Here is a 13,717-nt window from a genome sequence, read left to right on the forward strand (position 1 = left end):
GGAGCTTTCATGGGATTCAAACGGCATTTTTGCATTGGCGGAAGCATTGAAAGATGGGCCATTGAGGAAGAACTACATCTCCCGACGGTGTACAATACATGACATTCCCACTCGTTAAACCACCTTTGCGCTTCATCTCATGCGTTGTGATGTTGAACATGGTTGCAATACAGCCCGGCCCCCTTACTCGTCCTTCTTCTCATCCGGCCGCGGTTCAAAGTTGAGCTATCATATGTCAGCATGAACACCTCAAGCATCATCCCCCGCCCCTCTTCCAGGGAAAGACAGGAAAGAAACTTACCGAATTGCCATTGTAAAGCTGATGATCACCCCTCCGATCGTCGGGATTCGCAAACTGCGAAAACTTGCCCTTCCTCTGCTCCCTCACCGTAACCGGCTCCGCGCCCTGCTCCTCAGCCGCCGCCCGCCTCGCGCCCAGCCCAGAAAACACACCAGAGACCAGCCCCCAAAGCCACTGCAGCAAAGTCAACGGCAGCAACAGAAACGTCACAGCCATCTCCCCAAACGACGAACCCCCCGCATACGCGCCAACATGCGCGCCAACAGGCGCCAGCACGAGCGTCGATGACGGCGACAGCCCCAGCTCCGCGAGGCTCTTGCCCTCCTCCGTGTCGTCGATAAGCCTGCTCGGCCGCGGCGCAAGCACAACCTTGAACCGGAACGGCTCCCCGCCGTTCCCGCTACCTGTGACCTCGCTCTCAACCCACTTGCGCACCTCCCCGCCAAGCGTCTTCCCGCTAGGAAACCGCGACCGGATCGTCGACCCGTCCAGAAGCCGGACCTGCAGCGCCGTCATCCCGCTCGCAGCCGAGCTCGACGGCGCAAGCGAACTCGACTCAGACCTCGTCAGCGCGGCCGCGACCTCCCCCAACTTAGGCGACGCAGCCTGGGTCCTAAGCGCAGCGCGCTCCGCGGCTTTCGCCCTCCTCTCGGCGCGGTCGTCCTCAATCTTCCTCAGGATGCGCGCCTTTTCGTCGGCCGCCTCCTGGCGCGCTTTCTTCAGGGCCTCCTTGTGGTTGCGCGTCTGCTCCGCCTGCTTGGAGTTGTCCGTCTCGGCCTTCTCCGCCGCCGCGGCGCGGGCTGCTTTTGCCTTCTTTTCGGACTCGAGGCGCTGGGCTTCCAGGCGGGCGCCGCGCTCTGCGAGAACGGCGCGGAGGGTGGCGGCGTTGTCTTCCTCTTGGGTTGGGGTGGCGGAGCCGCGCGGGCTGGAGGAGGAGGTGCCGGGCGGCGCGGGTTGCTGGTCCGTGGTGACGGGTCCGGCTACGGCGGCGCGGGGAGGGTTGTACGGGGTCTCGTCGTAGAGGTCGTCGGTGGATTGGGCGACCGGTGCGGGAGCTGAGACTGGTGCTGGAGTGGCTGCCGCGGGCTGAGCTGCTGCGGCTGGTGATTGGCCCTGAGCGCCGCGGAATGCGGTTGTGATGCGCCTGACGAACTCATCCTTGCTGGTGCCGGCCACGATGTACTCCTTGAGGTCGCCATTCTTGATCACGACGACGGTAGGTGTGTTGGGCAGAGGAAAGATGGCGGCCAGGTAGCCCGCCTCTTCCGATCCCTTCTTCAGGCGCAGCGCAACGGCTTCGTCTTGAAGTAGAGTCGCAATCTGGTCCAGTCATTAGCCCCTGCGGCGAGGTGTCTTCATCGTGGGAAGCTCAAACACGTACCGAGCTCTCTGTCAGATACTCATCCTCCCAAGTCTGGCTCTCGGCTTCCTCATCTACGTCTCATCAGTAAAAGGTCTTATGGCATGCGCATGAGCTGTGAGATGTGAGCTTACCTGTGACAAAGCAAAAGACGCATTTGCTCTGCTGAAGTGCAGTGGCAATACCCTCTTGCAGACCTCCCGTGAAGAACATGATGATGATGATGATGAGGATATATGTAAGTCTCTAACAATCTCTCTCTGGGTTGAGTCTAGAAAGCCTGTAAGTTTAGGGTTGAGTGTTGCCCTGAGAAGAAGAGGGATACGGACGCTGTGGAGCTCAATCTTGGACGATGCTGAACCTAGATTTGAGATTAACCACCAAAGCTTTCAAGATGTCAATTATAGCCTATTCTCGATTTTTCCACGGCCGCTCTTCGTTTCGATATTGAGCGATATTGCCTTGTCGTCTGATGAATATCCAGGAGCTCAAAGATGACGAAGGAACAAGTGTCGTCCGTGTAGCTGCGAACGGCGCCAGGGGACCTTGCCTTAGTCCAATGTATCCCTCTCTTCCGGGGGCGGACAGTGAGCCACCCTATTGGCGTCGCCCCCACCTTTTCCACGCCACTCCACACTGAGGTACGTCCTGTTGCTTCCGCAGCTTTTGGAGCTCCCAGCTCATGCGCTTTGCATTTCTCGCTGCTCAGGTACCCTAGAACGGGCCGGCCGGACCCCAAAAAACCGAAATATCCTGACCTCATCATCCGTGCCGGCAAGCTCTCACTTGAGAAGGCCTCCCACCCGCATCACCACCGGGGGAACCACCAATCAACCAGCCCCGAACCTCGCAATGCCGCCTCCTTTACCACGAGCGCTCTTCCGGGCCCCAGGCCCCGCGGCGCAAACCTGCCTACGCTCAATCGCCCGTCCGAGAACATTCCCTTCAGCGCAATCATCACCATCATCACCACGCGCACCAACGACCCGTAAATTCCACACCACTTCCCGCGCCCGCGCCTCCGAACCAGCCCCCGACTTCCACTCCATAGTCGACAACCCCCCCGAACTCGTCCGCGCAGGAAACCGCCACGGCCCAGGCCTCATCATCCTCGCCCTGATCCCCATCACAGCCTTCGCCCTCGGCACATGGCAGGTCCAGCGCCTCGGCTGGAAGACGGACCTCATCGCCAAATTCGAAGACCGTCTCGTCCGCGACCCCCTCCCGCTCCCGCCCAAGATCGACCCGGATGCCGTGGCCGATTTCGACTACCGCCGCGTCTACGCCACGGGCCACTTCCGCCACGATAAAGAGATGCTCATCGGCCCGCGCATGTGGGAGGGCGAGCAGGGGTACATGGTCGTGACGCCGCTCGAGAGGGAGGGGGAGGGCACGACGGTGCTGGTGAATCGCGGGTGGATCAGCAAGGAGATGGCGGATCAGCGGCGGAGGCCTGGCGCGCTGCCCAGGGGGGAGGTCACGGTTGAGGGGTTGCTGCGGGAGCCGTGGAAGAAGAACATGTTCACGCCTGAGAATAGACCTGATCGCTGGGAGTTTTTCTTTCCTGATGTGCACCAGATGGCGCAGCTGACGGGGAGTCAGCCTGTTTGGATTGAGGCTACTATAGGTATGTTGTGGCCTGTTTCCTTGTTTCCCTGGAATCTGAGCTGCCTTCTTGGGGGCTTGCTCTACAAGATACAAAGCTCATACTCATACTGACTTTCTTCATAGAGCACGAGTTCTTCCGCATCGTGGACCTCAAGTCTAAGGGTATCCCTATTGGCAGAGCCGCGGAGGTGAATCTGCGGAACAACCATGCCCAGTACATCTTCACATGGTAAGTCCGACCAATCCCTGCTTCGTATATCATTCATCCCTCCGTGATGCCTCTACCACAGTCGGTACTGACATCCGACAGGTACGGTCTCGCATTCGCCACCTCAATCATGTTGTGGATGGTCGTAAAGAAACCCCCAACCGACACCGCGCGAAAGGTGCGCATGAATAAGCATTGGTAAGGATTTGCTCGGTTTTCCCTCATTGGAGGGACCAACATCGCAGTCGTAGTGGGAGCAAGTCGACCTGTTCAAGTCACTTCCTCCTGTCCGCTGTCGGTCACGCGACGGCGCTTCTTCCTCGGCTCCGCCGGTGGCAGCGGCTTGGGCATCCTCAACTCCTGCAACAGCTCTCGGGGCAGGTGTCTGTGTGCCAGTGAAAAGGGGGTCGTCGTCGAGCTAGTCTGGCGCTGTCTGTAAGGATATTAGACACCATTGTATTTGTACCAAAAGAACAAAAAGCTTGTGGATATAAAAAGGGAAACCCCCTTGCCCTCAAAAGACTGTCGATACCCCTGAATTGGAGCCTGCAAAGTTCGAATAGCGAGAACTTCAAAAGCAGAAAAGACATACCGTCGCATGAGAGTGAGCATATCACTCTCGTCAATAGTCTTGCGCTTGGCATGCTTCGCGTACGCAGACAAATCGTCGCCCAGCTGCTCAAAAAACCAGTCCGACGCCCTCTGGATCTCGGCCAGCGTGTCCGGGCTAATCTTGGTCTTGCCGATGCCGCTCGACTTGGCAAATGTGTTGGCCAGCCACTTCACCACAGCGGGCGGCAGAGACGGGTACTCCACGTTGTACTTTGACAACTTTACGCCGCGCTTCGTCTTGCGCGGCCTCTGCTCATGCTCCTGCTGCGCGGCGCTTACCTCCGTCTGTCCGTCCAAGTCTCCTTGCATCGCTTCGGCGGGTTCGATGGGCGTCGAGCTGCGCATGTCGTAGTACGAGTTGCCGAAACCCAGGTCCTCGTCCAGCGGGGCCGCTGGCTCGTCGTCTACCGGCGCAATGTTAAGCGACGGCTGTTCGTCTGTGATTTCGGGCAGCGGTCGTGCCGGCGAGCTCTGCCCGTCCACCGCCATCATGAATGTCGTCTGGTTATCCGCGTCAACAGGCACCTCGAACCCGAAATCGCTGTCCCGCGCTGAAGCCAGAGTCTGCCGCCTCAAGTCTTCCTCCTCAACTCTGTTGTTCCCACTCCGTCAGTAATGAACCCTCGCCACCGCTAAGATATAGCCGCAAGACTCACCTGTCCAACGTATCCTCCGGCTCCCTCCCCTCCTCGTCCAACGCCCCAACCTCAAACGCAGGAAAGAACCCCTCCCCGCGATCATCATCGTCGTCGTCGAGGCCCCCGTAATTCCTAAACTCGCTCAACCTCGCGCTCCCCAACGACATGCGCGACGGCTGATCCACATACGCCCGCCGCGGGAACTCAATCGTCGCATTCTCATCAATCTGCGACAACTCAGGCGCAACAAGTTCGTCCTCGTCGTCGTCCTCAACGTCGAGCGGTAACGACAACCGCGGCCTATCGATCGGAAGCTCGTCATCGTCGTCGTCGTCATCGTACACCGTGCCCCTCCGATTCACCGTCCGTATCGGCAAACTCGCGCTCGGCCCCGTTGCTCTCGATCCGACATCGCTGGGCGACGAGGACGACGAGATGGGCTGCGTGGTGTGCTTCACCACGCGACTCAACCCGCGCAGGACATCGTGCAGCGACTCCCTCCGCGGCCGGAAGCTCTCGCGGCGCTTGTTCCCGCCGGGCGTCAGCGCAGCGGCGCGACGCTGGTCGATTGTGCGGTATGCTGCGCGGGCGTGGGGCGTCGCGGCGAGGGAGCGGCGGCCCGAGGCGGAGAGGCCTCGGTAGCCGCCGGCTGAGCTGCGTAGGGAGGAGCGTAGCGGGTTGTTGCTGTTGTTGTTGGAGGGCGTGCGTGGGAGGAGGGAGGCGCGGCTGGAGGGGGGGTCGAGGCTGAGGGCGCGGCGGTTCGGGGTTACGGTGTCGAGGGCGGAAGAGAAGAGGGGGTCGTCGTCTTCTGCGCCGGCGGCTGCTGCGAGGCGCGGGTTGAGGGGGGTTGTGAATGATGGTGAGGAGGACATCGTGTGGGTTTGGCTGGCGAGGGGGTCGCTGTGCGCCGGTGTGGTTGTGGTGTTTGTGCTCTCGGAAAGCTCAGGGTGTTGGTATGGATCTGCGTTGGGAGGACGTGGTGATGGTCGGGACGTGATCGTCCTGTCGCGAGACAATCAGGTCGCCGGACGGGCTTGCAGTGTGCCGACGTTAATCTGTCGCAAAAGCGATCGGAAGAGACAACGGGTGGTGTGGAGTTTGTCGACGGTGATATGAGGTGGGCGCGGCGTCAAGGTGCCCCCCACTGTCTCGGAACTTTACCTTGGGAAGACGCGACTCTCGACGCGCCTACTGAGGAGCGGCGGATGTCATCAAAAAGGCAGATTGGCGCACAGACCATTTTAGATATCCGGTATATCGGCCCCACTTCGCCGGTTCTTCAACGGGACACGGGGGTTCCTACAGCTACACTGTCCACAGGAAAGACGGCCAAAAATAAACCTCATCGACGAGTCCTGCCACTTGAGGATTTCAAAAAAGAGCATTGATTCTCGCAGGCCATGTCCACAAGAGTGTTGGCTTTTGGTCTCCTATATAAGGCAATTCCATCCCTAAGAGCCCATGATCTCCACGGCGCCTGAATCCGCGGCGTATGCCATTTCCTTCTTCTTTGTCTTGACGGCTTTGTAAGAATCAACTTGCATGGGAAATTCTGTCTCGGCCCTCGCCGTGGTACTGATCAATAGGAGCTGCAACACCGTCATGCTCAATGCTGTGTCTCGCAGAGTCTCACCAATACTGAAAGGTTGAATATCATACTCGATGGTCACCTTGATTGGCAACAGGGTTCTTGGTCTCCTCCCGGCCTTGCCCTCAGCCGAGTTCCGATCGTGATGATTGTATGCATTCCTGAGGGACGCTTGTCTGCCTGACATTTGTCTCTGCTTTCCTCTGGAGCCTTCACTGTGGCCGTCCTCACCAGGGCCTTCTCTCGTGGTGTCCCTAGCAAGGCATCCACCGAGCAACGACCTTGAGCAGCAACTTTCGCTTCTCAGATCTTCTAATATAAGATGGTTTCGCGGGTGTCTGTTCCATGAGCAGAGCCCGCATTCAATTATCTCACCTCGGACAATTCATAGTTCTCTCCTTCCTCTCCTCAGCTTCTCTGTTACTTGTAGCTTCCTCGATGAATAATCTCGGGATAAGTCTATCAATACGCTCCCTTCTTGAAACAGTGACCGCCCTTTTCTTCATTTAAGAAAAGCTCAGACTAGCGCCCATCACCACTGGGATACCGAGTTGCAATGGCGGCGGGAGCTAGAGTTAGAGCCTGGAACTATTTCCCTCCTTGTAAAATCGACACTAGGTACAACATGACACCATAGCAAAGTGTTTATCCACATCGAGGCACTTGCTTGGGTAGGAATTAAAATTTTTCATTAACAAAGGATGGAGATGGTATATAGAAGTCATTGAATATGAGATGTTTGTACTAGGGACGTTATGTGACGACAAATTTCTATCTAGAGTCAATACTTTGGGCATCATTTCCTAATATCTCATAACAAGATGACTACCAGCCCACGCTCTTTATTAACCCCAACCAACGCTCTTAAATTACCACTAGTCACAGCTCAAATATTCATCCAAGAATATACTCACAAAAGTGCGAGGCATTATTTGAATGCTATTATGACCTCCGTGATCAGCATATGTCGTACAGGCTCACGAACGCGTAGGAGAGCTTTCGTTCATCCCCACCAAACGTATTTCTTTCTTCCTTTTGCCTGCGAACGGTAAGATCTGGGAATCCAAACCAACGACAGTTGTCTTACCTTCGGACCACGAGTACAGATGACCCTTTTATTGCTAGTGTAGAAGCGTCGGCGGGCTTGGTCATATACGCCCTCGCCTATGCTCTCATAACCAGGGCTGCTTCGCTGCAAGGAAGCATCTGCTCCCAAGGACCTAATCGATGTTTTCGATGAAGTGCTGCATTACGTATCTTAGAGAGTCGGAGTGCAGGGCCTGCTTTACCTGTTCAACCCTCACATGCTATCTGCGGATCATTGCGGGAGCCTTCAATCTCGATTGTCATTGAGGCAGAATACTGAGGTCGATGATCGTCCTTTGGCAGTCCAGGGTCTGCTCGAACTAGGCCTTCCAAATCCCGACTGGTGTCTGGATAATGCTCACCCGCTCTATCACGGAACTTCCGACCTCGCATTCAGCCTGTCTACCGAGGTGGAGAACGTTTATAGATTGTCTAGATTGCGGAGGTCATCTCTCCAAACATCGCGAGATAAGAGAGATATAAGATCAACGTGATCCGTCGCCGAAGGCAATGAATGCGGCCTGCGATGAACTACATCACCAACTAGAATCCACCTAACAATCACCTCACATCATAGCGCCCAACAATCAAACGCACACTATGACGGACAACCTCATCCTCTTAACCGGCGCAACAGGCTTCGTAGGCTACAAAACCCTCATCACCGCCCTCGAGGCCGGCTTCCGCGTCCGCTGCGCCGTGAGATCCAGAGCCGGCATCGACAAGATCCTAGCGGCGCCGAGCATCAAAAGCAACAACCCATCAAAAGACCAGCTCTCCTGGACAATTGTACCCGACATCTCCCACCCAGGTGCATACAACGAGGCCGTCCAGGGCGTGACGTACATTATTCACTGCGCGTCCCCCGTGCCCACCTTCGGCAAAGACGAGCGCGTTGGAACGGAAGAGGAGGTGTACGTCAAACCCGCCGTCGCCGGCGTCCTCGGTCTCCTCGAGAGCGCCAAACGTCACGCGACAAACACCCTCACGCGCGTAGTCGTCACGAGCTCGATCGTGGCCGTCATTCCGATGGAGTGCTTCATGGGCCAGGGCCTAGACCGGCCGGCCATTGATGGAGAATCCCGGGTGGCGACACCGGTCGCCCCGTTCGGATCCGGATTCGGAGCCTATCGCGCGAGCAAAATCGCCGCCCTGAGTGCTTCGGAGGCCTGGGTGAAGGAGCACGCTACAAGTACCAACTTCGACCTCATCTCCGTCATCCCGGCGTGGATCTGGGGCCGCGACGAGCTATCGACGACAGCCGAGTCGCTCCTTTCGGGGTCAAACAGCGTGCTGCTCGAGTACTTACGAGGCAGAAAGAGCGACACGCCCATCCTCTCCAGCTTCATCTCCGTCGACGACGTTGCTGCGGCACACGTAAATGCATTGTCCCCATCGGTATCCGGCAAGCAGAGTTTCCTCTTGGGCAGGCATGTAGCCATGGAGGAAGCCAGGGCCATCGCAATGGAGAACTTTCCCCAGGCGTTTGCGGATGGCGTCTATAGCGCGGACGGCAGTCAACCGACTATCAGCGTACCGACGGATGCTTCCGAGGGCGAAAGACTGCTTGGCCGTAAGTTTGCAAGCGGGGAAGACATGGTGAGGGATGTAGCAGGCCAGTTCTCGCAGCTTGTTGCGAACTAGTCCTAACCTTTTGGAAGACTAGCATGTGCAGCAGTCCATGGTTGTCTTACTGGTTGTTAACCCTGTATCAAACGAGACGAGGCTATGTTCCTCTAGGCTCTTGAGAGGGGAAAGGTCGTGTTGCATTCCAAGTCTCAAACCGGATCCAAGGAACAGATACAGTCGACGGGTATCTTGAAGCTCACAGCCTCACCTGCGACTGGGTGAGGTGAAGACAGACCCAGCTCGCCCTTGCCGGCGATCCCGTGCGTCAAGCTATCTGACAAGGTGATGTGATGGCGTCCGTGTGCTAGAGAGCGTAACCGGGCACGATGGGGAAACGGGTACGGTTACATGTGAAGAAGCGATCTGTGCGACGTGCGGCGGATTGGACCGGGTTTGTGACGGGAAACAAGCGACACTTGTCGAGCGTTTCGACGAATGTTCTTCAAGAGCCAGCGACTTATATGCCTTGCCGGGTTGAAGGTCCGGAGGGTCTCTTCCTCAGCATATTAAGAATGGCCGCAACGCAAGAGTTGATGGGTTGAAAGTACTCGTCGCCAAGGAAGTCAATGATCTGACCCGTGTTTCCTTGACTTGACAGGAGGTGTCTGACAAGGAAGAGATAGGACGGGTTAGTGTGATAGAGATCAGAAAAAGTCAGTCAATGTAGAACATATGGATAGCTCTGGTCTGATGGTCCTGAAAGGCCTATGCCAGTGGGTCTGTTGGAACGTCGAACGGCGAGTCACTTGGCAAGTGGACATTTCCTCACGGTAGAAGCCCTCGAGGATGGTGATTTAAGACGGCTCAATATCTGTGGCCTTTGACGTCAGGGCGAGGGTAGATGATGTGAACTAATAGGTCGCCGAATTCAATGCCAGCGCTAGGCCGTTCAATCTCGGCGAATCAGACTAGGCGCCTTTTCGCCTCGAACTCGTCAATCTCAATATCGCGGAGCAGTAATACGGATACTCCATAATCTGTAGCGTGTGACATGACAATATGGATTTGAAGATGTGGATGTGAGTGAGAATGCGCATGTCCAGTTAGATGGATCAGCGCCAGAGCCGGGTACTCCTTGTGAGAGTTCGAGTCGGCAAGGTCGGGTGGACGGGTTGGAAGGCGAAAAGAAGGAGCTTCAAAACGTTCCTTCAAGTGTTCCATCAGAGGCAGAAGTTTGTTACAAGACGTGCGTCAAGTGGCGCCTGAACTCTCATTCTGGGGCGAGCGAGCGGGCGGGCGGGCGGCGAAGGGGACGGACGTTTCTCTTGCATGTGTGAGTGTGTGTATCCCGTACTCCGTACTGCGTATTAGTGTGTGAGTGAGTGTGTGTGGATTGTGGAATACTTTAGCCACAACGCGGCAGAAAGGCGAGACGAGACTGGTGATGGAGACGGTTAGATGGAGATTGACAGGAAACAAAGGAGGCGTGACCCGACTCATCGTCACAAAGGAAACGGAAACAACGCCTGCGTAGGTACCTCAGGTCGCGTCTTGGGGAGCGACCTACTCCCGTGGTTCAGTATCCGTAGTCTGTAGCAAAGACCTTTGGTGGTGGGGGGCAGGAGAGTTGTCTCCAGGTTGGCAGTGGCTAACTGGATTCCTAGAGGCTGCCGCGATTGACAGATATCGTGGCCCGGCCCCTGGCAAGTTTCGCAAAGCCTCCCAGTTCGATGGACGGGCCGGGGCTAAGCTGTTTTGAGAGTACGTATCCACTTTTACAGTCGAAGGCCTTTCCACCCCTTGACTGTGTCTCCTTCCCTTTCAGTTTCCTATTGCCTGTTCAGTGAGGTGACGTTGAAATGAGAGAGCCTTCCGTTTCTTCAGGAAAGCATGGGTCCATCGAGGAGAACGGCAAGAAGTTGCTCGTGAGGGAAGGAAAGGGGGTCCGCTGTATCTGTATCCGTACCTGACGGTGTAATAGGCCGGACTGACCTGATTTTCTGATGATTTACTCCTGAACAGTCCCAAGGAGGGAAAGATGGCCGATGCGATGATCCAAATTGCAAAGTGAGAAAATGGACGGTCGGCCGGTGCGATTATTGAATATTGGACATTGACGGGGCCCTCAGGGATTAACCAAGGCTCCCCTGGGATGCCGCGAGAGCTCCCTGTGCGCGCTACTTTTTAGCTCTGGCTCATCACGAACCGTCAGTGGTGACATTCGAGGTACATACCTACCTTGATTTCCCTTCCGAGCTTACCTTACCTCACTGTTCAAGCCATGAGAGAGATGGATGGAGCTTTTGACAAAGCGAGCGGATGTTAGAGTTGATGAGTGACTTCTGCATTACCCCGTTGTGACCGTGATATGAAATGGCGGCTAGAACTCCTGGTTAACATCGTGAAATGGACCAGTAGAGTTTTCGTATACATCAGATCGGTACATACGCGCCTCCATGTTGGAGATATCGTCATCGTCATACCTGAACGACTGATCGGATGAGAGGAGTCGTGTCGAGTCGACATGATAGTGAGCAGGTCCCAGCGGCACCCAATCTCATCAAGTAGGTAACACGATGCGCCATGGATTTGACGTTTGTTTAGCGCTTGACACATTTGCGCTCTTGTTCAGGCATCGCCATTCGTCTGGGTTGGTTTCTTGGGATAGCATCCCTAGCCAAGGTCATCGCGTTTCCAGAGTGAAGTTCTGGTTCCAAAGTAGCGGCGCCATCGCTTAGCTACCTAGGTGTCCGTAAAGGTTGAACAGTTTTCTTGTTTCCCTATCAACGTCTCATTCCCGTGACGATCCCAGGCAGAGTCCAGGTCGAGTTCGGTTCATTCCTCGAGGTACGACATTGGCATCGTCATGAGCCGCTCTTAGTGGTTGGTGTTTGTTGCACGTACCTCTGAGTACCTCATCTGCCAGTGGCCCGTCTCAAAAACCCCGCCGACAGCAAAGCGCCAATCGCAGCACCAACCACCGACGACGGAGGTGGGAGGTCAACACGGACCACCCACACCGCCGCCAACCACAAGTATCGGTAGGTATTGGATCCATCCATCCAGACAGATCCAGATCCAGACCCAGTCCGGGACCCAACACCAGCCTCTCTTTCCTTGAGAGTAAGAACTTGCTCTTGCCTCCCGTTTCCTTAACTCGGTTTCCGCCTCCAAGGAAGGAAGCAAGCAAGCGTGGGAAAGCACCTCGTACATCATCGCCGACCATCTACCTTAGTGTCTGTCGGCAGACAATCTCCGCATGATTTCAAAGGTTAACACCTACAATGGAAGGACAAGATACTCCATCTCGCTCGCATCTTCACCTTCGTCCTCAGACGGGACCCGACCAATATTGACCACCAGAAATTCAGAACCCACATCTTACCTACCGTCCACCGTCCACCCCCCGAAGAATTCCGCCGCTGACTGGCCTGCGCCGTGCCCGCCTGCCGGATCTTGACCACCCAATCCAGCCTGTCCTCCTTCCCAAGTCCCAAATCCATCCCGCGCCTTCAAACACCTTCAAACGCAGTGCAGCGTCCACTGGTACCTTGCACGGTGCCTTACCTAAGGTACTTCGTGCAAGCCTCAAGTTCTCTCCCTTGGGCCTGTGAACCGCCAGTGACCTCCCACACGCGCCCGGCTGGTCTCATCCTTCTCGCCTCACCTTGCACACCATCAGATCCATCCAGTCAATCAAATCAATCATCTGCTATGCCAAACTTACCTGGGTCTACTACCGTCCAGTAATGAGTCCGTCAGTCTTCGTCTGGTCGCGACGCATTGCTTCCATTCTCCATTGGCAACTCTACCTAGGACCCCCAAACTCAGATATTGCGAACCTGTAACTCTTTGCCCTCTTTGCCGCCGCTTTCCCATTGGATTGGGATCACTGGTCAATAGGTCGTTACAAGGTAAAGCACGTTGACGCCGAAACTGTTGCAGCCAGGAGCTCCTTGCTGCCCGCGACGCACTGCAGCGCATCGCATCGCATCGCAGACCGCACACCGGTACGTGCCACCCATATGCCCCCCTCTGCTTCCCCTCCTTCCCAAGCCCGCGCCTGGTTATCTGTGTAAGTACCTCTCTACCGCTCTCTACCTACGTCGGGGGAGCAAGGTACCTTACCTTACATTCCCTAACCAAAGGTACCTTGGTTTTCAGCGCTTCTTGCCTCATCCTCACCTCACTCGCCTCGTATCTTGCCAAACCTTTGCCTTCCGTTGCCTTGACTTCTATTGCTTGTTCGTCACTTTGTGTTTGTACCTTACCTACCTAGCCGTTGTGTGCTTTCTCTGTACCTATCCATCATCCATCGTTGGCAATACCCGCCATCTTCTCCCAATCCACTATAACCAATCTCTTGAAATCTCCAGTCAATCGTGCTTTGCCTCGATATCGCTCACTGCCACGGCCGGCTGCTTCCACTGCCACCGCCCTCTTGTCTTCTTTGTTGTTCAAAGTCACAACTCACACAACGTGACAACCCAACATCCCATCCCGTCTTCAGGTTCTCTTCAACACTCTTTGTAGCTTGCTGCGGCTGGGGCACACTCCCACTTCTGACAGCAAAAGTAAGGTAGCCGCCAACCTCGAAACATTGAATCCCTATCCCATCAGCAGTGACTTCCTTGCTGCTCTAATCTGGATCCGTCCAGTACCAATACTGCGTACAGCACACTGCCTTGGTGACTGTCTCTCATTGCATCTTACCTTATCCTGGTGAGTGTTTTGTCCTGCTTGGTCT

At 55.8% G+C, this 13,717-nt stretch overlaps 5 protein-coding genes across 5 annotated transcripts; 2 read left to right on the forward strand and 3 right to left on the reverse strand.

The window, feature by feature from the left end:
• Positions 1-183: 183 nt before the first annotated feature.
• On the reverse strand, positions 184-1,874 carry CLUP02_14699 (UBX domain-containing protein; the record flags this gene model as incomplete). Its single annotated transcript, XM_049293626.1, has 4 exons — positions 184-225; positions 302-1,621; positions 1,683-1,735; positions 1,796-1,874. The coding sequence occupies 4 exons, from the start codon at positions 1,872-1,874 to the stop codon at positions 184-186; spliced, it is 1,494 nt and encodes a 497-aa protein (XP_049150772.1).
• Positions 1,875-2,513: 639 nt separating this feature from the next.
• CLUP02_14700 (SURF1 family protein) lies at positions 2,514-3,679 on the forward strand (the record flags this gene model as incomplete). The annotated part of the gene is made up of 3 exons (XM_049293627.1): positions 2,514-3,288; positions 3,393-3,498; positions 3,580-3,679. 3 exons carry the CDS (start codon positions 2,514-2,516, stop codon positions 3,677-3,679), a joined length of 981 nt encoding a protein of 326 aa, XP_049150773.1.
• A 68-nt stretch (positions 3,680-3,747) lies between these two features.
• Positions 3,748-5,599, reverse strand: CLUP02_14701 (uncharacterized protein; the record flags this gene model as incomplete). The annotated part of the gene is made up of 3 exons (XM_049293628.1): positions 3,748-3,910; positions 4,070-4,681; positions 4,746-5,599. The coding sequence occupies 3 exons, from the start codon at positions 5,597-5,599 to the stop codon at positions 3,748-3,750; spliced, it is 1,629 nt and encodes a 542-aa protein (XP_049150774.1).
• Positions 5,600-6,178: 579 nt separating this feature from the next.
• On the reverse strand, positions 6,179-6,502 carry CLUP02_14702 (uncharacterized protein; the record flags this gene model as incomplete). The annotated part of the gene is made up of 1 exon (XM_049293629.1): positions 6,179-6,502. One exon carries the CDS (start codon positions 6,500-6,502, stop codon positions 6,179-6,181), a length of 324 nt encoding a protein of 107 aa, XP_049150775.1.
• A 1,499-nt stretch (positions 6,503-8,001) lies between these two features.
• CLUP02_14703 (reductase) lies at positions 8,002-9,045 on the forward strand (the record flags this gene model as incomplete). Its single annotated transcript, XM_049293630.1, has 1 exon — positions 8,002-9,045. One exon carries the CDS (start codon positions 8,002-8,004, stop codon positions 9,043-9,045), a length of 1,044 nt encoding a protein of 347 aa, XP_049150776.1.
• Between the last annotated feature and the right edge of the window lie 4,672 nt (positions 9,046-13,717).

The sequence above is a fragment of the Colletotrichum lupini genome, chromosome 8 (genome assembly GCF_023278565.1).
Source record: "Colletotrichum lupini chromosome 8, complete sequence".
Taxonomy (NCBI): Eukaryota; Fungi; Ascomycota; class Sordariomycetes; order Glomerellales; family Glomerellaceae; genus Colletotrichum; species Colletotrichum lupini.